The following is a 25,818-nucleotide window of genomic DNA, read 5'->3' on the forward strand; positions in this document are numbered from 1 at the left end:
TTAAACATTTAGATGTTAAGTGAAAATGTGCTTTTAAGAACTTTTTTTTACTGCCCTTCTGATTATCATAAAACTGTATCTATCTATCTATCTATCTATCTATCTATCTATCTATCTATCTATCTATCTATCTATCTATCTATCTATCTATCTATCTATCTATCTATCTGGTATGCATGAAAGCATGTCTCAAGTATTTATAACTGCTTATATTTATGCTCAATGAGTTTCAATACTTCGAAGGTGGAGAAAGTGTGTAATGAGCTCCTCTTCTTTTCATAAAGGTAGGGGGCGCGGTTTATTCAAATGACAAAGAAGCTTCTGATGGTTGACGTACTATCAGACCACGGCAAATACGACCTTCTCATTGGACGATGACGACTGGTCTCATGACAACAACAGGTCTCTCTCGGCCAATCAGAACCCGCTCTGGGCCACAGAGTCTGTTTGTGAATGACGTAATGAGCGTAATGCAAGATGGCGACGACTTGAGAATATATCTCAGTCAACTACTTTATCGACACAGAAGTCTGCCTCTCTTGGGGTTTGTAGGGTGGTTTAAGGCTTGTTCGGGTTAATAATAAACTAGTTAATTAGATAAGGGTTTTGTAGGCGTCGCTGAACGCCACAAAATACCATTTTCACCCTGCTATCCTCGGGTGACAGCCGTTAGCGAGGTGCTAACAGACAGGATGGACAGCGGAGAGTACATCTCCACCATGGAGAACATGGACCCCACTTTAGCAGAATTAGGGGATGAATTTACGCTTGGAGACATCGATGGTGAGTTGTTGTGACACTGTCAACACGGTTACATGTTGTTGTTGTTGTTGTTGTTGTTGTTGTTGTTGTTGTTGTTTCCTGAATTGGTGTTGGTCTGTTTCCGCTCTGTTTTTGAGGTCAGGCTGAGTGATGCTCATCCTGCTGAGGGGGCTGTTCATGATTAGCCATTGCATAGTGGTGGGAAATAACATTTACTCAATAACCGCACTTAAGTACAATTTAGAGGTACTTGTTATTTACATAATGTTCATTCAATACTGTTTCCTACTACTTCTCCACTACAATCAGAAAGCAAACATCATACTTTTTACTCACTGCATGTTTTTGACTAGACAAATTACTAGTTTGCAAGTTGATTTGGTGATGTACTATTATGAATTAAGCAGTCATTAAAGTAAGCTCCACCAGCTGCAAAATGTAAATAATGAACACATTAATGGATCACTGATTTGAATCCAGTGATATTATAAATACAGAACTCCAAAAGTGATTCTGCATAGTGAGTCATTTTAGTTCTGACACTCTAAGTATACTTAGATGCTAAAACTTTTGTACATATATAACTTTGAATGCAAGACTTTTACGAGTAACAAAGTATTTCTACACAACTGTTACTAAGTGAAAAGATCTGGGTACTTCTTCCCCCACTGCCAACATAGGGCTAGTTCCTATTGTTTCAGCACAATTTAGAACGTGTCTCTTTGTTATTTACTGAAATAAGATTTATTCCACTCCATTGAAGATATACACATTTTACAAATAATGTCTTAAGGACGATAATATGTCAAACATGCTATGTGTTATAGCAGGGGTGCCCAAATACTTCCCGATGGAGGGCCAAAATTGAACGTGAGGGGAGGGCCGAGGGCCAAAATGATAATTTTGCAGTACATTAAGTGTACGGTAAATATATGAGTGCAGTACATTACGTGTGTAAGTTAAGCATACGTGTGCAAAATAAACACTATATCACAAAGTCATTTTGAAAAATGAATTGCACTGTTTACTGTGTTTCACATTTAGGTCAATAACATTTCATAACATCGATCTGGCTTCTTTAAATTAAAAAAATAACTGAAGCACTATGAAATATTTGTGGACAGGTGTGGAACATTACCAGTCCTTGGGCCTACCATACTCCCAGGTGACACAATGGGGGCCTAGGGCAGGCCTACATATTCTGCCTGTAGTAGTCCAATCAGTGGGAAACATGAAGCCTGTTCTTGGTTTTTAAAAGCCTCTCAATATCAGGTTCAAGCTGACTAACTGACAAAGTGAGAATGTCATGTAGGTGAGAGTCAGATAAAGCATTCCTCAGTTTGGACTTGTTAAGATTCATAAGGCTGAAAGCCTGCTCACAGACATAAGTACTTCCAAAGAGGGATAACATAACCTGGGCATGTTTGCGTATCTTGCCATATCTGTGTGCGGGAATAGACCTGTAAAAATCTTGTAAGGAAAGCTCTCTGAACCTGCTATGGAGGTCTGAATCAGACTGAAGTTCCAAAAGTTCCATTTGAAGCTCCTCACTGACTGCATCCACATTCACAGAAAAAGGTTGAGCAAACAGCTCAAATGCTGTTGTATTTCCACGAAAATCTTCAAAGCGATGGTCGAACTCCACCTCAAGATTGTTGAGAATGTTGAGGTATTTTGGTGTGTCTTCCTCCATCAACCCAACTTCTCTGAGGCTGGGGAAATGTGCCAAATTTCCTGAAAATACAGACACAAAGACAAAAGCAGCAATGTAAGATGCAAGGTTGTTCATGAAATGAAATGAAATACCAATCATCAATCAAATGGTGGGCAGGGGATATATTTTGTTTTGTTTATGGCTGCAGTAGACTATGAAAAGCAATACAACTACTGTTTTGGATTTAATGCCTGGTTTAGTGGTTTTAAAAAGAACATCTATTTTCCACCAACACAAAGTATACATGCATCACAAACAATATATCTATGATAGCATGTTGTGACAACAAGCGTAATACATTGTTTTATGTTCAATAAAATATTAAAGTTAGATCTCACCTTTTGAGAGATGTCTGCTAAGCAGCTGGAACTTTTGCTTGAAGGCTTTGACATGGTCATACATCTGCGTGATCATCTGGTCTCTCCCTTTTGAGGAGGATATTCAGCAGCTCTGTGATGTCCACAAGAAAAGCCAGGTCTGCAAGCCAGTGACTGTCCGTGGGCACTTGGATGTTGTTCGTCTTCATGGCTTGAAACTCTCTTATTTCCTCGCGCAGATCAAAGAAACCCCGCAAAACTTTCCCACGGCTCAACCACCGCACCTCCTGATGGTACAATACATCACCATACTGGGCATCCATCTCATCAAGCAGAGCTTTGAATTGACGGTGTGAGAGGGCCTTTGAGCGAATATTGTTGACAATGGCGACGACATCCTGCATGACGTTTTTCAAGCCCATGTTTTTAGCGCACAGTTGCTCCTGATGCAAAATACAATGGTACTTTAAAATCGAGCCACCAAACTCGGAGACCTTGTCCGACACAAGTGCAGTTAGCCCTGCTCGCTTACCGACCATGGCGGGGGCTCCATCAGTCATGATGCCAGATAGGGTTTCCCAGTTCAAACCGTTCTTGTCCAGAACTCGCTCCACTGCCATAAAAATATCCACACCTTTTGTTGTCCCTTTCAATGTTTCAAGGCCCGCTAGTTCTTGACACACTTCAAAGTCCTCATTGACGCCTCGCAAAAACACCAGCAACTGTGCTGAGTCGGACATGTCGGTGCTTTCATCGCACGCAATGGAGAAGGCAGAAAAGTGACTTGCTCTTTGGGCTATCTGACCTCGAACGTCTTCGGCCATGTCCTCAACGCGGCGGGTGACAGTGTTCCGTGACAGGCTAATTTGAGAAAACACACGCATCTGATTTGGACACACATCTTGGGCAGCAATTGTCAAACACTCCTTGACGAAATCACCCGCTGCAAAAGCTCTCCCACTTCTCACGATTGCATTGCTAATGCGATAACTAGCCCGAGTGGCATCTTCTTGTGCAGTCGACGGCTGAAGTAGAGTTCGCTGCTGGGTGGTTAGCTTTGTTAGCAAGTCTGCTAACTTGACCTTGCGATGTTCTCCAGTGTACTTTGCGAACTCAGCCGCATGCTTAGTTAGATAGTGACGGCGAATGTTGTATTCCTTTGAAACAGCGACCCTCTGCTTACATACCAGACACACTGCATTGGAATCTACCTCGGTAAAAAAATAGTCCTGTTCCCAAGTTTTTTTAAATTTTCGTTTGTCTGTGTGCCACAGCCTACTACGCTCCATCCTTGAATCCTCTCACTCACTGGTCTTGGGCGTTATCGGGTAGCTAGGAGCTGACTGGAGCTCAACAGCGCCATCCTATGGCATTATTTGGTAGTGCGCCAATAAATAATTTTCAACGAGAACTTCCGATCGTTTATGGTGGGACAGTGCGGGAAGGCACGGGCCAAATTTAATCGGTCGCGGGCCAAGTTTGGCCCGCGGGCCCCAATTTGGGCAGCCATGTGTTATAGCTTCAATGGAAAAAAAACATTGAGGGAAGTTGGGGGCTAGTGATTTCCCTGAAGCAGATGTGTGTATCGGTTATTCATTAGGAGGCTGTGTGTGTGGGAAGTAGAGGAAGACAACAAAACTTGCTCTTCAAGCTCGACTGTTTTATTCTGAGTCATTAAATGAACCATGGAGTGATGCTTTCTGTAGATTTAAAGATAGAAAACCCCACCCTTAGCATCTTTTTAAAGCTTATTCTGCAGAATGATTGAGCCTGTGGAACAACATCTCTGTAAAGATCCAGTTCTGCTCTCTGCAGGCAGGTAACAAACGGCATCTCTGATCCGATCCCTCTCTCTCTCTCTTATCAAAAAAGTGTCATCGTTGGCACACTTTGAAAGGACAGGGATTTTGGTGCCTGTGCAGAGTCACCAGATTCTCACTAGGGTGGAATTTAACTGAAAGCCAAGTCACCAGACCGCACTGATGGAGCTGTGTGTGTCAGACAGTGTGAGATGAACTGAGGTCCAATTCTTTATTGTTGTCTATAAAACTACTCAACAAAATGTTGTTTGAGAATAAAGGTGCTAGCGTAATGCATATAGTGAGTGCGATTCTATACTCCACATTTCAACATATTTTCTCCATTTGTTCTCAAAGTTTCAACTTTATTTGCAAATTAAATAATGTTTTTGTAACACTTAGTTTTTATTCTCAGGCATATTCTCAGTTTTTCTTACTCCTTTATGGTCCTCCTAGTTCCCCTCCCCTTTTGTAAATGATTTTAATATGAAACGTTTCAGAAACTCTTCCTGCATTTAGCGTCTGCCACAGTTACGTAATCCCAGTTAATCGTTGTATTCAGGCAGGAATGTGCAGATTGAGTGAGACACAGAAATGACAACTGAGGCTTCACTGATGAGTTCAGTTGCAAGCTTCAACAAAGACTCACTTCAGTTTTTGTATTCACTCTGTTCGGCCCATGGCTAATCAATAATGTTTTCCCATCAGGGAGGAAGTGCAGCCAAGTGCAGAAAACTTGACCTGTGTTACTGAACTCTAAGGCACCATATCCCATATTTAAAACCCCATCATCCTCCTTCAGTCTGCAGGGACTTGGTAACCCAAAGGTTGCCGGGTCAAGCCCCGATCATATGAAGTACAGAATGTGGACAGGTAGCTGGAGAGGTGCCAGCTTTCCTCCAGGGCCCCGCTCAGGTTTCCTTTAGCAAGGCACCAAACCGCCAACTGCTCAGACAGCCCCCTCGTTCTGACACCTGTCCATTTAACGCACATCTAATGCAAAAACAAAATGTGCAATAGCGATTTGAATCACAATATTGAAGTGAATGATCAGAATCAGAAATACTTTATTTTTCCCAAACTTGGAAATGTTTTCATTGCAGCAGCGAAATACAAAAAGAAGCAAAACAAATAATTAGAACTAAAAACTAAAAATGAGAATGAATAAAAATGAGAAATGTACAAAAAGGCAATAATGTAAATCAGTATAGTGTAAATGAACAATGTTAAGTGTGACTCAGAGAATGTTAAGTCCAGTTCACAGAGAGGCTACGGAGCAGTGAGTTGTCTGCCAGCCAGAGGGGAATTATTGTACAGGGTTAAGATCATTTGTTTTGCATCAGTACTCTCATTATTATGCTTTTGGGGTTTCCCTTTTCTATATTCAACGTACTGTAATGATTGACATCTCTCTGCAAAGGCTATAAAAAAAAACAGGCTTAATGTAAGTCGTGTTTGTGCAGGTGTGTGATCTAATGTAAAAACCAGAGTGAAAATTACATAAACACGTCTTTCCTCTTCTTTTAATCTGAAACTAGCAGGGATAGGCTACATCTTCCAGTGAGCCATGTGCGTTTCATTGACTGTAAGGTCTGAGAGGCCCCTGTAAGGGCTCAACCAATTGACCATAACATTCCTCCTCTCCCAATTACGCTCTGAGCAGTGGAAGCTCCGGTTATATAATGTATTTTCCTGCTCTTTGCTGCCTAGGAAACCGTCCCTCTTTTTGATGGACGTACCCTTTGTGTGAGCTCGTCTGTCTCAGGGGCTCAGAGCTGCTTTGTCCTGAATGTCATCAACAGTCTGCCCCCCCCCCCCTCTTCCCCCCATGGAGCTGTACAAGTGTCTGCTCAGTACATTGTGTATGCATGTATGTGAGACATGTGATGGCTGGCTGCTGAAAGCTCCTGAGCAGAGAGATACAGAACGCTGTTCCAACAGCGTTCTGTATCTGATTCTGCGTCATGCATTTATACAAAGCTGTGGCTTAAAGGTTGATTCTTCATCTTTTAACCTTTAATCTTCTAGTTTTGCCGTTATTAATATTGGTTATGTTCTAAATTAAGGAAGCACTGTCTTTGTGTTTGACCCTTTGGCCAAATAAGGCTGCAGGATTTGGATAGAAATTGTAGTTTTCAATTATTTTTGAGTGATATTGCAATTGAGATAGGATAAACAATATAGGGATTAACCATTTGGTAAGACTGTATAAATATATCTACTCTGCTAATTCGACATATTTGATACCTATCTCTGAAAGTAGTCTAGGGAAAAGAATGGCAAGCAGACATTCAAGTGTGAAACTATTGTATAACCTATTTAAAAAATGAGTTTGGTGACAACATGTATCAACATTCAGCTTTGGTTTTCTTGCACATTTTGGTACTATTCATACTCTTTCACTTGGCTAAATGAAATTGAGACGCTTAAGTGCACAGGTAGCAACATCGCAGTGCATTGTGGGACATGTAGTTGATGGTGGAACTTCTGTAAATTGGCGTAGAAGTATGTGAATTACATTTTTGCAAAGCCTTGATTTGACATAAGCTTTCACCAGTCCCGTTGGCGGAGAGAACATCTTCTATGTTTAGTGAGTAGTGAACCCATCACCTGTTATAGTCTTGATAGAGCTATATGCACACAGATAAGAACACCTTTTATAGTTTTATTTATGAAAATGTGGTACAGACAGACAGACAGACAGACAGACAGACAGACAGACAGACAGACAGACAGACAGACAGACAGACAGACAGACAGACAGACAGACAGACAGACAGACAGACAGACAGACAGACAGGAACAGGAAGTGTGTTCCAGTATTTGAGAGGAAGTTCATTTCTTTACTTTCTTCCAGCTGCGTACACTTGTTCTAACAACCAATCCCTTTTGTGTTTGTCCAACGTAATGAGATAAAGATAACTTAACTACGTGATTGATTTATACTCAGCTCCCTATAAAGCTGGTGTCACTGCACCATGATTGATCTTGCGTATACGAGTTAATGAAGTACTGTATTACAGTGCCACTCCTGACAAACGCAGTCGGTCGTTATGATGCCAGCACATACCGTAGTGACTTTCTGGAATTCAATTCTACAAGGAAAACTCATTGTTATTTTTACACTAACGTCAGTGGAATGAAACGGAGCTGTTTATATCTCTTGGTGTGTCTCAGTGCTATAAATAACATCTCTGTAATACATTTTCCATTTATCAATCATTATAATCATAACAGTCTCATCTTCAGCGGGTTTGAGCTTGGTGATTTGAAGAAGAACGTTTATTTTATACATTTTAACCCCGTGCTTCTATTGGCTAGCGCTCCAACACATTGTACGTCATAGGCTAAGGGGCGGGACATCTCTAAGCGGTTGACCAATCACAACAGAGCCTACCAGCTAACCAATCAGAGTAGACTGGGCTCTGGTTTCAGACAGAGGGTGAAAAGAGGTGCTGCAGCACAGGCAGTATGAGAAACATAAAGAGCTTTTTGAACATTAAAGCATGTCCCAGGAGAGGAACTAAATACTAATATTATCCTGAAAATTACCTAATAGGGCCCCTTTGAGTACAAAAAGTACTCTTTAGAAGTCGTGTCTGGGGTGACTGAAGCTGTCAGATAAATGTAGCTGAGGAAAAAGTATAAAAGTGACTTCCAAAAAGCAGAAAAACATTCAAATACTCAGTAAAAGTACCTCAAAATTGCCTTTACGTAAATGGTTGAGTATATTTACTCCATTACGTTCCACCTCAGGTGATCCCATGGCCTGTCCTTGTCTCCCTGGGCTCTACAGTAAGACTGAGGTTCAAGGCTGTGTGTGTGTGTGTGTGTGTGTGTGTGTGTGTGTGTGTGTGTGTGTGTGTGTGTGTGTGTGTGTGTGTGTGTGTGTGTGTGTGTGTGTGTGTGTGTGTGTGTGTGTGTGTGTGTGTGTGTGTGTGTGTGTGTGTGTGTGTGTGTGTGTGTGTGTGTGTGTGTGTGTGTGTGTGTGTGTGTGTGTGTGCGCACGTCAGAGATAGAGATCAGACAGGGGCGCTTCCACAGCATGGACCCTGTGAAGACAAGTCTTGGAGGTCCAAAGTCCTGTGGGACCATCACACACACGGACCACCGGCCTCTTTATCTTTCTAAATGCTTTAGCTGTGAAGTTGTTACAGTGAACACGACGTGGTAACACACATTGGATAGATTTCTTTCCCTTTTCATCATATTATTCATAGTTTAATGCTGTGGTAGTATACTTCACTACTTTTCACCCTTACACTGATGCTTTTATCCAAAGACAAGTTTCCGTTTTGGGGTTAAGTAACTTTCCTAAGGACATATTGAGCTTGGGATCTTGGGTCTCATTTAGTCATTCAGTGGCCATGTGTGTGTCTGTTTCTACTTTTATATATATTCACTTGTAAGCAGTTAATTTAATCTCAATGGAGCAAAAACATCCCCTTGTTTTTATCAATGAAGGTACATTTTAAAATACCATTAAAGGTGCCCAGGGGAATGTTATTCAAATGAAATATTCCCCAAAGTATTTCTCTCATAAAACATCTGCATCTGTAAATGATATTGTAAATGAGAGGAGGAGGTTTGTCTGATTAACTTGCGATTAAATGTATGTTATTATCACTTATTATAGAACAAGCCCAGCGTGCAGCATGACGTTTGAATTGCTCACATTACTTTGGGTCTACTTTATGTGAGGAAGCATTAATTGGGCTGGTGACAGACACGTTGTACTCCATTGTTTAAAACAGGAGAGCATTCTTTATTACAGTGTCCTCCATCCGTCAGGTCCTCTTTATCTAAGTGTCCTTTCCCCCAGCTGCCTTTGTCTCTCTGGGCCATCAGTCAAACCACCACACACCTTTTTCAAGGCTATCACTTTGAAGGCCTTTTGCTTTCTGCACAGTCTCTCCTCTGGGTTACGGCCAGAACAGTAGCGTCTCTCTACGTTCGCATGAGCCCACTCAAGGCCAGTGCTTGAAATGTCTTATCTGCTAGCAATAAAAGGCATTCACACATCTGAGGGACAGATCAACATGAGGGCGACCTCACCAGCATGCTGGGTTACAATCGAACAGTTTTCAAGGACACCGGGCAGAGCAATATATAGATGATTACTTTCCAGGTCTGTGATACTTGGAGCAGCTGAGGCTTCAAGGGGAGTTTTAGTCAGTCTTGGGATTTTCTGGTTTCCCCACATTATTCACATTCTGCTTTCAGACAAACAGCACACAGTGATTCTGCACATCTAAAATAAAATGCCTCTTTGATTATTGCAAATATATTTCTTGGTATTTAACCATTTGAGATTCAATAATGAAGTGTCAAAAATCAATCAATCAAAGTGTTATAGCAATATGAACTCGTTAGGTATCCAAATTGCATTCATTATAATCAGTCAAAATGATTGCATTGTGTTATTTTTAGCACATCATGCAGCAACTAAATATTAAAACCGGTTTATTCAAATGTTTGAAAGATTGTTTATGCCAGTTTAGCTTTTATGAAAGAGAAAGATTGAAAGGGGAGATATGGGGATGGCGCGCATAAAGAAACCGACGCATTGAAACCATTTTTTGAATTCAATAATTATTAGAAATGTGGATTTAATGTCTATATGTGCAAAGGGAAATAATGAAACGGCTAGAACAGTTCTGAAAGTGACTTCCCAGTACTGTAATGTGGACAGAAAACTCCCCCAATATTAAAGAGTTGAATTACAAGCAGGCCTATTTGAATTGTAATGGTAGTGAACTGTACATAATGCTCTGTCATTCAGAGCTGTCCCAAAAGCTTGTTTGGATTCCTCAATTAATTCCAGACTGGTGTTAATTCTGCTTTGCTTCTCCTCCTCAGAGATGCTCCAGTTCGTCAGCAACCAGGTGGGCGACTTCCCGGACCTGTTTGAGGATCAGATGGCCTCAGCAGGATCTGGACAGACTGCGGGGGCAAACACCGCTCCACGACCTGCCGTTCAAACCCCACAGACCCCCAAAACCCCTCCAACTCCTCCCACTCCGCAGACGCCCTCCCCTGCCGTCTACCAGAGCACCACCGTTGGCCTCGTCCCATCCCAGACTCTGTCCCCACAGTGTTTACCCCTCACCCCTCCCCTCACTCCAGTGCAGGTCCCCTCCCCCACCTGCGTCCCGTCAGTGCAGGTGCAGGTGACCCGCACCCCCCCCACTCCTCCAGCCCCGCCCTCAGGTGGTTCAGCCCATCCAGCCTCAGCCCCAACAGACAGCGCAGCCGACCATCCAGGTAACAACTGTCAGTACCTTCACTTTCCTATTATTATTTATTTCTTCATTCGTTTGTTTGTTTTTATTTTTGTATTTGTTCATTTATTGGTTTATTATTTCCGTGTTGATTCATTTGTTTTATTTATTTATGAATTTATTTGATTTAGTATTCATTAAAAACATTTCAGCTTTTTTTTCTTTCGTTTTTATTTAATTTAAATTTATTATCCTTATTTTTAAAATGATTTTATTATTAATTAATTGATTTTTGTATAAATTCATTTATATTTATTTGGTTATTTGCTTTCTTGCTGTATAAATTACATGAATGCGAAAAAATAAACACATTTCAGCTGAGTTGACAAATTATGAAAACAAAGGGAGCGCATTAAAAAGAAATGTGAATATATTTGAATAAGTTGCTAAAACTGATATCCAAACTAAGTAAAAAATCTATTTGACGGGGGTTTATAACTCAGGCAAACTACTTCTAATTCCACAAGGGTGCGTTAGTTTTATGCACTGTTATGTAGCGCACTGAAAGATGTTTTTACGCTGTAGTTTTGGATCTCTGCGTGGGTCTATAAAGTGCTGCAGTGAAGGATCAGTAGTTATGAGTCAGGCTGTTTCAGAGTGCCTGTCTCTCCAGCTGGGATTTTATTGTCTGTCGTAGAGACGGTGTGTGTGTTTTTGTCATTGTGCCATCCGTACTAAAAAGGCTTTCTGCTGACAGGAGAAAAACACTGAGTTCTGACACCAGTAAACTTTCAATTCCAGCATGCTTACAAACTCAGCAGAACTGCAGCCTGAGGGATAAGGTTTATAGCTTTGATTGAAATACCTTTTAAAGTTAAGGTTAGTTTACTTATAAATATAGCATTTATGTGGCACGTTTCAGACGCAAAGGCAATTCAAAGTGCTTCACCTAGGCATGAACACAGGAAACAGAACAAGACAGTTCATCACAAGGAAAGGCGTGGTTTAAAAGCAACTTTGGAGTTCACATCGATGCAGAGGTTTAATAATTGAATTAAACTACCTTAGATTACCTTAACTATAAATCTGCAGAGCATTAAACAAACTCAACTATGTAAAACCATCCAGATGAACTTCCTTATGTTGCGGTAAAAAAGGATTACTTCTGAGGTGAAAACGCATGCTGAGAGGTTTATTTTCACTTAAATGCAGATGCACACCCAGGGGATCCCCATGCAGGCCCAGAGCTTCCCGGTCCACACGCTGGTGCAGACCCACAGTCAGACGCCGCTGCCCATCCAGACCCAGGCGGCCCAAACTGTGATGATCGCCTCCAACGGCGGACAGCAGCGCTTCATCCAGAGCCCCGTCATCTGCCACCAGAACCACAATACTGGTTTCCAAGGTGAACAAGAAAGGGAAAAGGAGGAGGGGGTTTTGTTGAACGTATGAAATAGTTTTCAGGAAGTGGTTGAAGTCAGGGTGGATAGAGTATTCCAGGGAGGACATAGTCTGTAGACAGACCCTCTCCCATCGCTGTATCACAGTTCTTTTATATACCAGACGGCGTTCGTCATCGCCAAGGCCCCTCCCTCTTTAAGGAGTTAAGAAACTGAAGATCCCGTAGATGTCAATGAGATTAGACAATGAAATCTTATTTTACAACTAATCTAATAAAGCTTCACAAGTTGGGACGAATAAATGACAGTAAAAGCATTTTGACTCGATGTATTTTTACTTATTTTATTTCCTCTCCTTCTCTTTTGATTCAAAACCGTACTCTCTGGCTCTGCCGTAGCTTTCCATCCGTGTCTCAAAGTCCCAGATTTTTTCTGAAACAAATTGCTGCCTAGTAAGCTGGTTCGACTCCCGAGCCGGCTGAACATTTCAGGCAATGTCCTCCCCCTCTGTCTCCCCCTTTCACTCTCAGATCTCCACTAGAGGCCCTCTGGCCCCAAACAATACCTTTAAAAAAAAATTGCTTTGACATCTCTAGGATCTTCTGCTTTGTATCCCTCAGAAGGGGACGTCCTGGCGATGAACCGATGCCAGTCTGGTCTGTATGGTAGGCATTACGGTAAGAGAGTGGAATATACGCGACCTTCAATAAACCAATCAGTTATAAATAAACAAAGAACATGTAAATATATTTAATAAAAGGAATCATTACCTGGAGAGTGTATTTTAGAAAAAAATAGTTCTAAATTCCGTGAATAATTAAGAAAAATGTGTTAATGAAAAGTACATTCCCCACAGTGTGATGTGGCTTTTCAAAATAAAAGCCCTAAAACGTGCAAAATTCCGATTAATTCTCTACAATTATCATGCTATAATACACAGATATTATTTAATTGCCGAGCCCTATACAGTTAATTTCCTTTTAATGGTGACAAGTTTCCGCAATAATATGTTTTGTTTTTAGGATCTGAGAACATTTTGAATCATCTATAATCTATTTTTCCATTTCCCAGTCCTCCAACCACAGATGCAGAGCATAATGACATCACCACAGCTCCAACCAATGACCATACAGCACCAGCGTGTCCTGACCCCCACCTGTCAGACCATCCAGACCCTCTCCAGTGCGCCCACCACCATGCACGCCATGCAGCAGCAGATGCAGCAATTACCTGTGAGTAACACCACTACAAATCCCAGTGTTCACCTTTTAGAAAATGAGTCAATATTGCGTGTTTTTTAGCTGATATCTGGTATTAAAAGATCAATATCACTTCCCTTGTTATTGCAAAAGAAAGCTCATACTCAAATCATTTGGTTGTGTAGAGGCCCGGCAGATATTAGTACAAATGTTTTGACCTTTTAAAACATCTAGTATACAAATATAAATACCTCGCATTGACTATCATTTCCATGTCTTTCCCTCAGGTTCTGGTGCAGCAGCCTCAGATTCTGAAGACAGACTCTCTGGTTCTGACCACGCTGAAATCAGACGGCACGCAGGTTTTGTCGACCATGCAGAGCCCCGGGATCACCACCCTGACCACACCCATCCAGCAAGTCCCGGTACACAGCCAGCATATCATGTTTTATATTATTAGCAGAATAGAAACACTAACTGGAAGTATAGACTATTATGTTATTAAGTATAGTACTTTGTAATTGTCACAAAACAGTCACGATTTCCGTCCCACACTGAAAGCTAACGCACTGCTCCTGATTTTCGTCCCCAGACGCTGATGAGCAGCAACATCCTGACCACCGTCCCCGTCATGATGGGCGGAGGAGACAAGCTGCCAATCAAGCAGCTGCAGCCAGGCTCCGCCCACAGCAACAACGGCGCCCGAACGATGATGGACCAGAGCCAGATGATGGGGGGAGTGATCGGCCCGGGGGGAGTGGTGAAGGAGGGCGAGAGGAGGACGACGCACAACATCATCGAGAAGAGGTACCGCTCCTCCATCAACGACAAGATCCTGGAGCTCAGGGACCTCGTCATGGGGAACGACGCCAAGGTTAGTCCTTTAAAGGTATCTTCACTTTTTTCTTTACATACTGTTTCCCTATTTATCTTTTCATGGTTTATGTCTTGGTTTGTTTTACTCTCTGTTGTTTATTATGTGTATGTATGAGTTGCTGTTTATACGGTTTGTTTTGTTCATTATTTGTTTTAAAGGTGTTATTTTTTGGAAAAGCACTTTGTAACATAGTTTGAAATGTGCTAAACAAATAAAGTGTATTATTATTATTAGTATTAGTATTAGTATTAGTATTAGTATAAATGATTTGACCATACAATAGCTGTAATATTAGCCAAACAGCGAGTGATTTATAAACATGAATAATACATTTAAAACTAATAATTGAAAGAGGAAAGAAAACTATAAAATACAAATTAAATGAAGGAAAATAATAGGGACAAAATAAATATTGTAAATAATAAATATTAATTTAAATAGATATTTAAATAAATATTGTAAATATGAATTTAAATAGATATTTATAAGCAAAATAACATGAATTGTTTTTGTGTTTCAATTTAAAAATAATCCCCTGAATTTAACTGTAATCCTGACATCCTGTTGTGCCTTTTTTCTTTCTCCCAGATGCATAAATCAGGAGTTCTGAAGAAGGCCATCGACTACATCAAATACCTGCAGCAGTCCAACCAGAAGCTGCGGCAGGAGAACATGGCGCTGAAGATGGGCAACCAGAAGAACAGTGAGTGTTTCACAAACTGAATGATAGACGTGGAGTGTGATCTGTAAAGATTTCACTGAGTCTCTCTCTCTCTCTCTCTCTCTCTCTCTCTCTCTCTCTCTCTCTCTTTCTCTCTCTTTCTCTCTCTCTCTCTCTGTCTCTCTTTCTCTCTCTCTCTCTCTCTCTCTCTCTCTCTCTCAGAAACAGTGATTCGCTCTGAAGACGTCGAGATGAAGGAGGAGATCGTGATGATGTCTCCTCCAGCCTCGGACTCTGGTTCTGGTTCTCCTCCCCAGTTCTCCCCTTACTGTGTGGATTCAGAGCCCGGCAGCCCCCTGCTGGACCACGACCAGGTAACTCACCTTAGCTTTAGAGAAGGAGTGGTAGAAGAAAACCTTGCTTCTGTCTCTCAATTTAAGATACAAAATAGCATGGCTTTAATTAAGTGTCCACATTTTATTTGTTATTTATTATTGTGCTTTAAAAAATAAATATGTATTTATTAATATTAATAATAATAATAATAATAATAATAATAATAATTAATGATTTTGAACGAATGATATAAAAATGAATATTAAATAATTCAAACTAATTATAATAAAAATGAATATTAAATAATTCAAACTAATTATAAAAATATTAATATTAAATAATTCAAACTAATTATAAAAAATGAATATTAAATAATTAAAACTAATTATTAAAAAATGAATATTAAATAATTAAAACTAATTATAAAAAATGAATATTAAATAATTTAAACTAATAATTAAAAAACATGAAAATAAAGTGAAATTAAATTATTAAGAGGGGAAAAAAAGAATATTATTATTATTATTATTATTATTAATCAATACAGTATTAATTACTATTGTTGTATTCTATCCTTTGAAAGTACATTTATTTTATTTTTGATATTTTTTGGGGGCTTTTTGCCTTTAATTGGATAGGACAGTGGAGAGTGACAGGAAAGTGGGAGAGAGAGTCGGGGTGGGATCCGGAAAGGACCACGGGTCAGGAATCGAACCCGGGTCGCGGGCATACGGTGCAGGTGCCCCAGCCAGTTGCACCACGGCCGGGGCCCTTTGAAAGTAAATTTACTAATAATTGTGAACCTGTTCTCTTGCAGTTGAAGAGTGAGCCTGACTCTCCCTCCTCCGTCGGAGTGATGGACGGTTCTCGTCTCCTCCTCTGCGCTCTCACCTTCTTCTGCCTCTCCCTGAACCCTCTGCCCTCCATGTTGGGCTCCGAAGCCTCTGGGAGCCCCGCCCTGTCTGTGGGCCACGGGCCGTCCAGAACGCTGGTCTGGTGGTTCCCGAGTCACACGCAGGACTTTGGTCAGTGATCAGTAGTTTATTAAGGTTGTGATTTGAATTTGTGACCCAGCACTTGGTTGAGATGTTTTTAAACTGTAAAATGACATGACTCCTTCTCCTCCTCTTGTCCTCCAGGATCCTGGCTGCGCTGCCTGTTGCCATGGGTGATGGTGTGGGTGCTGAGTGGGGTGGGGGCGGTGTGGGGGTGTGTGAGGGTGCTCTATCTGTGGGAGCCTGTCACACCGCTGCACTCCCCAAAATCTGTGTCCTTCTGGAGGCATCGCAAACAAGCCGACCTGCATCTCAAGAGGGTGAGGACAGATTTGAACCTGGCATTCAGTTAACATATCAAGAGGAAGCATTTCCAAATATAGTGAATAATGATCACACTGCTCAGTTTTCCCGCGACAGGCTGAGAACTGGATCCTCTTTCCAGCTTTAGACGTCTTTGAAGCATCCTTTTTGGCTTTGGTTCTCTTGTCTTGATGTTTAAGTTTAGCCTTTCATTAGTTTATTTTGAGCATTTGTTCAGGAGTGTGCTATCAGATGTAATGACCTCCATCACTGAATACTGATCAGCTGTTCCCTTCTCTCCTGCAGGGCGACTACACGGCAGCAATGGGGAGTTTAGAAACCTGCCTGTCCGTGTTGACCCGAGCTCTTCCCTCTTCCAACCTGGACCTGGTCTGCTCGCTGAGCTGGAACCTGGTCCGCTACGTCCTGCACCGCCCGACTCCTCTGGGTTGGCTGGTTCACCAGGTCGGGGGGAAGCATGAGGTGGAGGAGGCGAGGACCAGTGCGAAGGACGCAGCGCTGGTTTACCACCAGCTGAGTCAGCTGCAACTCACAGGTGAGGGTGGAGGACGGAGTGAGGCTGAACACAGGCGGGATAAAAACACTTGGGCTTAATCTTTATTTTATTTATTTATTTAATTTCATTTATTTGTTTAAATGTTTTTGTGATAGTTGCTCCATTTTAGAATTAAACAAAAATATTTGAATTAACATAATAAGTTAAAATAACAATAATAATAATAATAATAATAATAATAATAACAATAATAATAATAATGATAATAATAATAATAATAATAATAATAATAATAATAACAATAATAATACAATTATAAATAATATATCAAATAAATAATAAAATGCAATTAAATGGAATACAGATGTAGAAAAATATAAATTGTATGTAAACATAGGAAGTTAAAGTAAAAATAAGCAAAGATCAAATTTAATAAATTAGATTGCAATCAAAAATAATATTAATGTAAACATAAGAAGTAAAAATCTGTAATCCAAGTTCAAAATATAATATATTTAAATTCAAATATGTATATAAATACAAGAAAATGTGCAAAAAAATATCAAATTTCATTAAATATCAAAATGTATATACAAATAAATAAGTAAAAATGTGCACGTTGTACCCCATAATATGTAAAATATCACAATATTTGGTTAGTTGGTATTAATAAAGATATCAATGTGCGGTTTAGGGTAATAAAATAAGTAATGTATTATATGAAGTAACCACTGACTCTACTTCTATTTTACATGAATGACAACAGGTGAATACGTTCCCTCGCTGAGACATGCAGTCACACAGTCTCTCTCTCTCTCTCTCTCTCTGTAGGGAAGCTGCCTCAGCGCAGCAGCCTCTGGGCTCTGTCCGTGTCTCTGAGCGCCGTCAACCTCAGCGAGAGCGCCCAGAGCAAGATGGCCCCCGCCCAGCTCACCCAGATCTACGTCACCGCAGCAACTGCTCTGCGCACCATCCTGGGCCACCACCTCTCCTTTCTGCCTGTGAGTGTCTTAGTAGGTCCATCTACTGTCTGTGGTATCCAATGGAGGGTGCAGGAATGAAAGGAGTCAGGATTTAAACACTTTTATTTTCATCAGCATCATATTCTCTTCTCTCCCCCAGGGTTATCTCTTGAGTTGTGCAGAGAGCGTGGCCAACCAATCAGAGGCCAAGTCGATCCCTGACTGCCTGCGCTGGCTCTTCACGCCGCTGGGGAGGCAGTTCTTCCTGAGCTGTGATTGGTCGGTGAAGTCGGAAAGCAGCGACGGGGTGTACACCTCTCAGAGAGACCCGGGTAAGATGCAGATATGGAAGTTGGCCCGGACGCTGGGCAACCTTTTATGACGTATTTACTCAAATCTTAACTCAGTTAGTTTGTTGTTGGACATTTGAACAAACAAAGATGAAGCTTCTTTAATAAAGTCCTTATTATATTGTTTGTTTTCTGATACCGTTACTAAAGTGGAACTCTTCGCAGGTATCACTCCTGCTATTTATTCCTATCCAAATGAAACAATGCCATGTGCTGTGATTGAACTGTTCCTCTGTTTCCCTCTCGATCCTCCTCCAGCTGACCCCATCGCCCAGCTGCACCGCTGTTTCTGCAGGAAGCTTCTGGAGAGAGCCGTTCACACCCTGATCCAGCCGCAGAGCGACTCTGAAGCGGGCAAACGCAACAACGGCTCAGGGTGAGGCAGAGGGTAGAGTTAGCATTTCAACACTTCCAGGTTCCCTCGTCTGAAAGTCATGTTTTTTTTGTATTTGTGTGTTTGGTTTGACGCCTGAAATAAGGTCTGTGGTTAACACAAGCAGAAGAGACTTTCATATTTAGTTGTACAATATAAAATATGAAGCTTTTACTCGTCATAAAAACTGTGACTTCAGCCACCTTTAGCTTAGCGCTGGTGCATGACATGATTTTTAGCCTACGGTAACATTTTACCTTTGCATTTCCGCTTCAAAAAACACGAAATGTATTTTATTTTCTGCAAAAATCCAAGTTCCAAATGCATAAATCCCATTGGCTCTGACATATAAATAACTAAATGTATTTTATTTTCTGCTTCAATCCCATTGGCTTTTTTCCTGAGTCAGCCTTGAGATGCTATCTTATGGATCGGCCTTGAAAAGTACGTCACCATGGCACCACGCTATGACTAACCCTGGATCTGTTGAATGTGTGTCTCTCTCTCAGGGAGTTCTCCAGTGCCCTTGAGTTCCTGCAGTTGTTGAACAGCTGCACAGAGGACTCTCCCTCCCCTCCTCCCCCCTTCTCGACTCCTCCCAATCACACCACCACTCCAGGTATGAATAGCACCCACGGAAAACAAACCCTGCCCAATCCCAATAAAGCGTGAAACACTCTGGATGTTTGCAGGGAGGGAAGAGATTTCCTCCTTAATGAAGTAACCAGACTTTTAACCGTCGGCTCGAATGGATTTCTTTGTTTCTGCTCCCATTTCTCGTTCAGAGACAAACAATCGGTGCTCTGGGATTCTGTTTTTATTTGCAGACATTGATTTGCGGTAGTAAATGGATATGAATGCTTTGGCAGTCTCCTCAGGCGAAGCTAACTATCTTTCAGAGACGTTCTGCACACACAGCTTTCTGTCCCACTAGAGAGGAGATAAAAAGACGGGTATCTTAATCATCACATCAGCTCCCATTTGACTGGGAACATCTTTTCCCAGCTTCAATAATATCTACTCACACAGTGGAGCTAGTACTGCATGTCCTTCATTTGTTATCATTTAGATTTTACTTCAGCAACTTACCACTGCAGTGGCTCAATCAGTGGGGACTTAGACTGGGAATAAGTCCCCAAACAGACCTAGAATAAGGAGTGGGTTCTGCTACTTGTGGAAGTCCCAGTTCACCTCCTGGGCACTGCCGTGGTTCCCTTGAGCATCCCCCCACCTCCCCAGTGCTTCTTCAGCTTAAATTCAAAATCTAAATAATACAGAAATTGGGGAGAGCTGTTTCTGGATGTGTGGGAGGAAGACGGAGGTACTGGCACGAGTCAGAATGTGCTGGGAAATGTGGGTTTTGCTTTGCTGGATGAGAATAATAACGGCAGTACTAACCTTTTTTAAATACATATGTGTTTAAGGTCTTAGTGCATAAGTTATTTGTTCTATCCAATAGATTTCCCACACCTTCTCAGCCAATAGATGTATATATTTCCTATCTCCTCCATCAATGCCTTTGTCCTTAGTGTTTTATTGTTGATTTTTACACAACTGTCCTCCCTTCCTCCTCTCAGTTGGAGACCCGGTGAGCCGCTGGTGGGCGTTGGTCCTGAAGGCCGCTGTCCATTGGCTGCAGGGCGACGATGTGTCGGTGAGGTCACTGCTGGCAGAAGCAGAGCGGATGCCCAGGGCTCTACACACTCTGGAGTAAGTGAAGCATGTTAAGTAGCTCCAAATATGAACGAAACGCAAAGCCTGCACTACGAAACTGAAGCTAGAATCTCAGATAACGGGATTGCATTAAAGATAATTCATCTCTAAAAGTCTACCCTCCCTCCTCTCTGTTCCAGCCACCCTGTGCCTAAGTCCGTGCTGCTGCTCTGTAAGGCCGTTCAGATGAGTCTCTCTCCTCTGAAGGGCGAGGGAGCCATCACCTGCTTGTCCCACTGCGACAGAGCCAGCAGCTTCCTGCGCTCCAGCATCTCCGTTCCCCTCGCTCAGACCGGGAACTATCTCAACAAGGTACTGACCACAGGATGAGTGAAGTACTCAGCTATTGTATCGCATATCATGTTTTGATTGTAAAAATACGAGCAGTTATGAGTGGGAATTAAATGTAAAGGTACATATCTGCATCTTGAATGTAGAAACGTCAAATATAGAGTAGCATAAAATAGAAATACTCATGTGCAATGATGTCACAAAGGTTATAGAGTTGGGTTTTTGTGTGTACAGTGTGTGTGGCAGGAGGTGGCTGTGGTGCATTGTAGTTGCATTGCATGGTCCTGATGACGAGTGCAATGTGTCTGCAGTGCAACACAGAGGCCCCCCCAATCTGCACACACCGAACACACAGTGGACAGCACTGAGGGACAGGTTGCGTCCATTGTAGGCGTGCATGTTGGGTGAGACGCATGGGGGTAAACAGAACCACAATACTCATTTATCTGGTGGGGAATTTGGGTTTTGTGAAATGTGCCCCCTTTACGGCTGGCCGTCACATCTTTGTAAAACAAAACAAAACTGAAGTTCTAAATATTTAAATAAACATAAGATGTGAAAGAAAAATCTCCCATAAAAAAGTTGAATTAAATGAAATTAAAACATTTATATAAATATGAGAAGTTAAAGTCAAATGTTCCCTAACAGATCAAATAATCAGAAGAAGCTTTGATAGAAACAAGTCAGGTAAGAATGTGATGTTATTAAAAGCTTGTATAAAAATATCCTCTCTATCTCTTCCCAGGGCGTGGAGCTCCTGATCTGTGACCTCCTGCTGACCTTGAGGACCAGTGTGTGGCAGCGGGGGGGCAGCAGCAACGGAGAGCCCGGTCTGGCCCCGGGGTCCCAGCTGTCCGGTTTCCAGAAGGACCTCAGCGCGCTCCGCAAGCTCACGCAGTGCTACAGACAGGCGCAGCACAAGGTACAGACTGTAGTGACATCACGCTATTGGCAAGCGCTCCGACACGTTGTACGTGATAGAATAAGGGGGCGGGACATCTCTAAGCTGTGGACCAATCACAACAGAGCCGGTCAGCTAACCAATCAGGGCATATAAGGGTTTGAAAGTGTGTAATGTGTTTTAAATATTGGGTTTTCTTACATTTTAAGTGGGAGATTTTTTTATGTTCAAACCTGCACATGTAGGGTGTTTTTGAATACCTCTTAAAAGCGTCTCTCATTTTGATTAACCTCCTGAAGAGAAGCATCGTTGGAAAACCAGCAGTCACTCCAGCAGCACTTAGATTGTTGAATCCTGACATTATAACAAAAGATTTGTAGATAACTGCCAAGGATTTATCATTCTGACCGTAATTATACTGCATTTCCTGCGACAATTTGGGAAGATTCATCAGTAGATTCATAACTATGATTAATTTATCCCTCTTTAAATCTCAAAAATCCGGATAAATGCCTAAAACAAGATATTAAATCAGCCAAACAAAACTGATTCATCAATGATACTTTATTGGCAGCTCCCAGATCTGATAAGCTGCAACAAGCTTCACACTCAAAGTAATAACACCCACAATATGTCGCTGGCACGCCAATAAAAGCTCCGATGCTCTGATGATCATCCCGGGAATCAGCAGGGGTCTGATAATCTGTTCCTGATAAACACTCTGTTCACTGAGACATCTCACCGCGGTTTAAAACATCATCAATCATACTTTGTGTTACGGGTCGTTACTGAAGCCGGAGGGTCTCCAACAGCTCCTGCTCTCACTTCATTTGCTGTTTGGACTTGTGCAAGAACTCATAATGAACTCACTGCTGCTGGGAGAAATACTCGGGACATTTACTCGGGTAAAATAGAAAGTACTATAGTTTTCAAATACTTCATAACTAGTAAAAGTATTCTAAGTGCTTTACGAGAGAATTGGGATTCAGTGCAACAGAAATACATTGTGAAACATCGATTAGAGCCAAGAGAACAAGGTCATAATAGACGAGCTAAGGTAGAATATAAAGTACATTTACAGAAGATAAATATTGTTTCCAGGAGGATTTCAGAAAATCTGTATTGTTATTATCCTCTAAAGGTTGCAGGCTTCTATTGATGCAGATGAACATAGAGAAAGTGATAAACTCAGTCTTAGAAGCAAAGGGAAGAATACTGAATATAAATCACTGGTTAAATCTACACAGTGTAAAGGTGTAGTGAAGGATCCATGTTTCCTGCTTCTGATGTGTGTGTGTGTGTGTGTGTGTGTGTGTGTGTGTGTGTGTTTTCCCCCCAGGTGTTTCTCCATGAGACCACAGTGAGGCTGATGGCAGGAGCGAGTCCCACCAGGACCCACCAGCTGCTGGAGCACAACCTCCGCCGCAGGACTCCCAACTCGCTGACAGCCGGTGAGGAGACTGTGACTGATATACCGTACACACAGCATGTTACAAACTGTATCCACACACACACACACACACACACACACCTTTGCAAGCTAGCTTATCTTAAAGAAGTCCTTCAGGTATTTGAGGTTTTGTAAGCATCCACTGAAATGCGAACTCACACCAGAAGCAAACGGACTCTAACCTGTACTGTTCTTCTACCTCTCCCCCAGAGGGTGTCCTGGGTGAGAGAGAGAGAGCCCACGCCATCCTGCTGGCCTGCCGTCACCTCCCCATGCCGCTGCTGACTCCCCCCGGGCACCGCGCCCGCCTGCTGGCCGAGGCCAAGCGCACCCTGGAGCGGGTGGGAGACCGGCGCTCCCTGCAGGACTGTCAGCAGATCCTGCTGCGCCTCAGCGGGGGTACCACCATCGCTGCCTCCTAAACACAGACACACACACACACACACAAACACACACACACACACACACACACACACACACACACACGCATACATTAGGGCTACTTAAAATACAATTAAGTGATATGCGTTCATGCATACAATGGTAAAACCAGGCTACTCTTCCAGAACGACATGCCATTCTATAACTGTCACTCATTTCTCTAATCAAGGACTATTTTATACACACACACACATTAGAGTAGTTCATAATACGATAACCTGTCATTAGCGTTCATCGTACAAAGATAAAGCCCACGGTCTTCTCACATAAACAACATGTCATTCTATAACATTCACTCATTCACTCTCAAGGATTTTTCTCTATCCATCACACACACACACACAAACACACACTGCATCCACACCCAGCTGCAACACTTACTGCTCCACAAGGTCTCATTTCGATGCTTAGTTTTACAGTAATGCCGCCACCTTCTGGTCACTAAAGGCACCACCACGTTGGCTCATTCCTAACGAGGCTGAGGAGAATCAGGTGAAGGAGGACCCCAGAGGTTAAAAAAAAGGGACCGTTATCTAATCGCTGTTTTTATGCAATGTAGCGGCGGTGCGTCGATTAGCTGTAGGACACCACGCCGCACAATCATTGTGCTACGGCAACTAGGAGTGAAGGCATGTAGGTCGCTTGCTTCTTAACAATACAGTGCTGAGTAGTGTCTCTTCCTATCTACCTCATACAATGCCAGCACTGTACAGTGGACAGAGTAGGACACCAGGTATGAATTCAGTTACTATTTTAATGCTTCAATCCGATGCAGCTTCATTGTTCCAAGACGCAGCAGCAGCAGCAGGCAGCACTTTAGGAATCTGACTTGCCATGGCAGAAGCTGCAAGACTGCTGACCTCACTGTCACACAGGAAAGGAAACAGGAAGAATAATTGGATTTGCAGACGTGGAAATTTTTAATTCCTACCCACACCCATACCCACACACACACACACATTTTAGCAGTTGCATATATGTTAAATTAAGTGCATACACAATGTGATTGTATATAGGTTGTAAATAAGCAGATAAGGAGGAAGAAGAAGAAGAAGAAGTAGATTAAACAGGAAGTTGTTACTTCTGCTTGAGAGGAGACGCACATCGAAAAGAAAGGGCAGAGAAATGTCGAATTTGGCTCAGAATTTATTTCCTCTGTCTGACAGAAGATACTCCAACCAAGACGTCTTTTTATTATCAAACACTCGACTGCTGCAGCCTTGAAATAAACGGAGCAGAATCCGGGCCTAAAGTTTTTATCAAATAAATCATTTAAAAGTCAAATAAATGTGAGATTTTTTTCCAGACTTGAACTTTCAAAGGAATACCATTTTTTCCAACGATCAAAACTCTTGGCCCAGATGTGTCTCCATAGTAATGTGGCTTCAAAGATGCTTTTTGTTCCACAGAAAAGGCCCCCCTTGGACCTACAGGCGGTACAGAGTGTCTGATACTGAAAAGACGTTGTGTCGCTTTAAGAAATGTCCGAGCTGGAATGATCTGAACACTGATAAAAGTGAGGAAGGGGTTTTCTGTGAAGTGATGTAACGCTCTCAAGCTCAATGGCCTTGACGTAAAGAATTACTTCAATATGTTTCATCACGTTCCCGTATGATGGAGGAAATCTTTGTCCAGTTTGCTTCTTTTTTTATTGTAATTGGTGATGAGACATTCCTGTTTCTGTGCTCTGTTGTTTTTATTTTCTTATTTAATGTAAGATTATCATAAATGCTTTTTTTCCGGGGCGAGGGAAGGGAGCTTTTGTCTGTTTAGTTTCCATAAAAGCAGCCTCGGGTCAGAAGGAAACTCAAAATGGGAAGCATTTTATTGAAACACGCTAGAAAACAATTGATATTTTAGACCCCACTCTTTGTTTTAATTTTAAATGCAGGAATGTTTGCTATTAGAAACGCCCAGGATTCTGTCTTCCAGTATACCCAAGATATAAAGTAGCACCCTAAGGACTCATGAAACATACTTTTTAAGAGTTTGGATTATGTATTTTGGCAGGAAAAAGTATGCAAAGAAGAACGCATCGCTCAGCTATTATTATAAATATGTTACAATTGTTTTATTTCTTTGTCTTTCCCCTTTATATGTTTTACCGTCTTAATTCCTGTGTTCATTTTGATGTTTGTTTTGTAATAAAACAACACAACAGTGACTGGTGTGTGAGATCTTTCTGTGGTTAAAGTTTACTGGCAAAATGAGTACACTTACTTATTGAATAAAGCAC

General features: G+C 41.7%; 1 protein-coding gene across 1 annotated transcript; it reads left to right on the forward strand.

The window, feature by feature from the left end:
* Positions 1-462: 462 nt before the first annotated feature.
* srebf2 (sterol regulatory element binding transcription factor 2) lies at positions 463-25,746 on the forward strand. The gene is given in 21 exon segments (XM_063903885.1): positions 463-783; positions 10,452-10,774; positions 10,776-10,856; positions 12,026-12,218; positions 13,285-13,445; positions 13,700-13,837; positions 14,005-14,286; positions 14,878-14,992; positions 15,173-15,324; positions 16,104-16,311; positions 16,426-16,601; positions 16,891-17,140; positions 17,933-18,102; positions 18,224-18,395; positions 18,672-18,789; positions 19,296-19,405; positions 20,364-20,496; positions 20,640-20,811; positions 21,536-21,712; positions 23,031-23,142; positions 23,352-25,746. Coding segments are annotated over 21 exon segments (3,546 nt in total). The 5' UTR covers positions 463-692; the 3' UTR covers positions 23,564-25,746.
* Positions 25,747-25,818: the final 72 nt, after the last annotated feature.

This window comes from Eleginops maclovinus, chromosome 16 (assembly GCF_036324505.1).
Source record: "Eleginops maclovinus isolate JMC-PN-2008 ecotype Puerto Natales chromosome 16, JC_Emac_rtc_rv5, whole genome shotgun sequence".
NCBI lineage: Eukaryota > Metazoa > Chordata > Actinopteri > Perciformes > Eleginopidae > Eleginops > Eleginops maclovinus.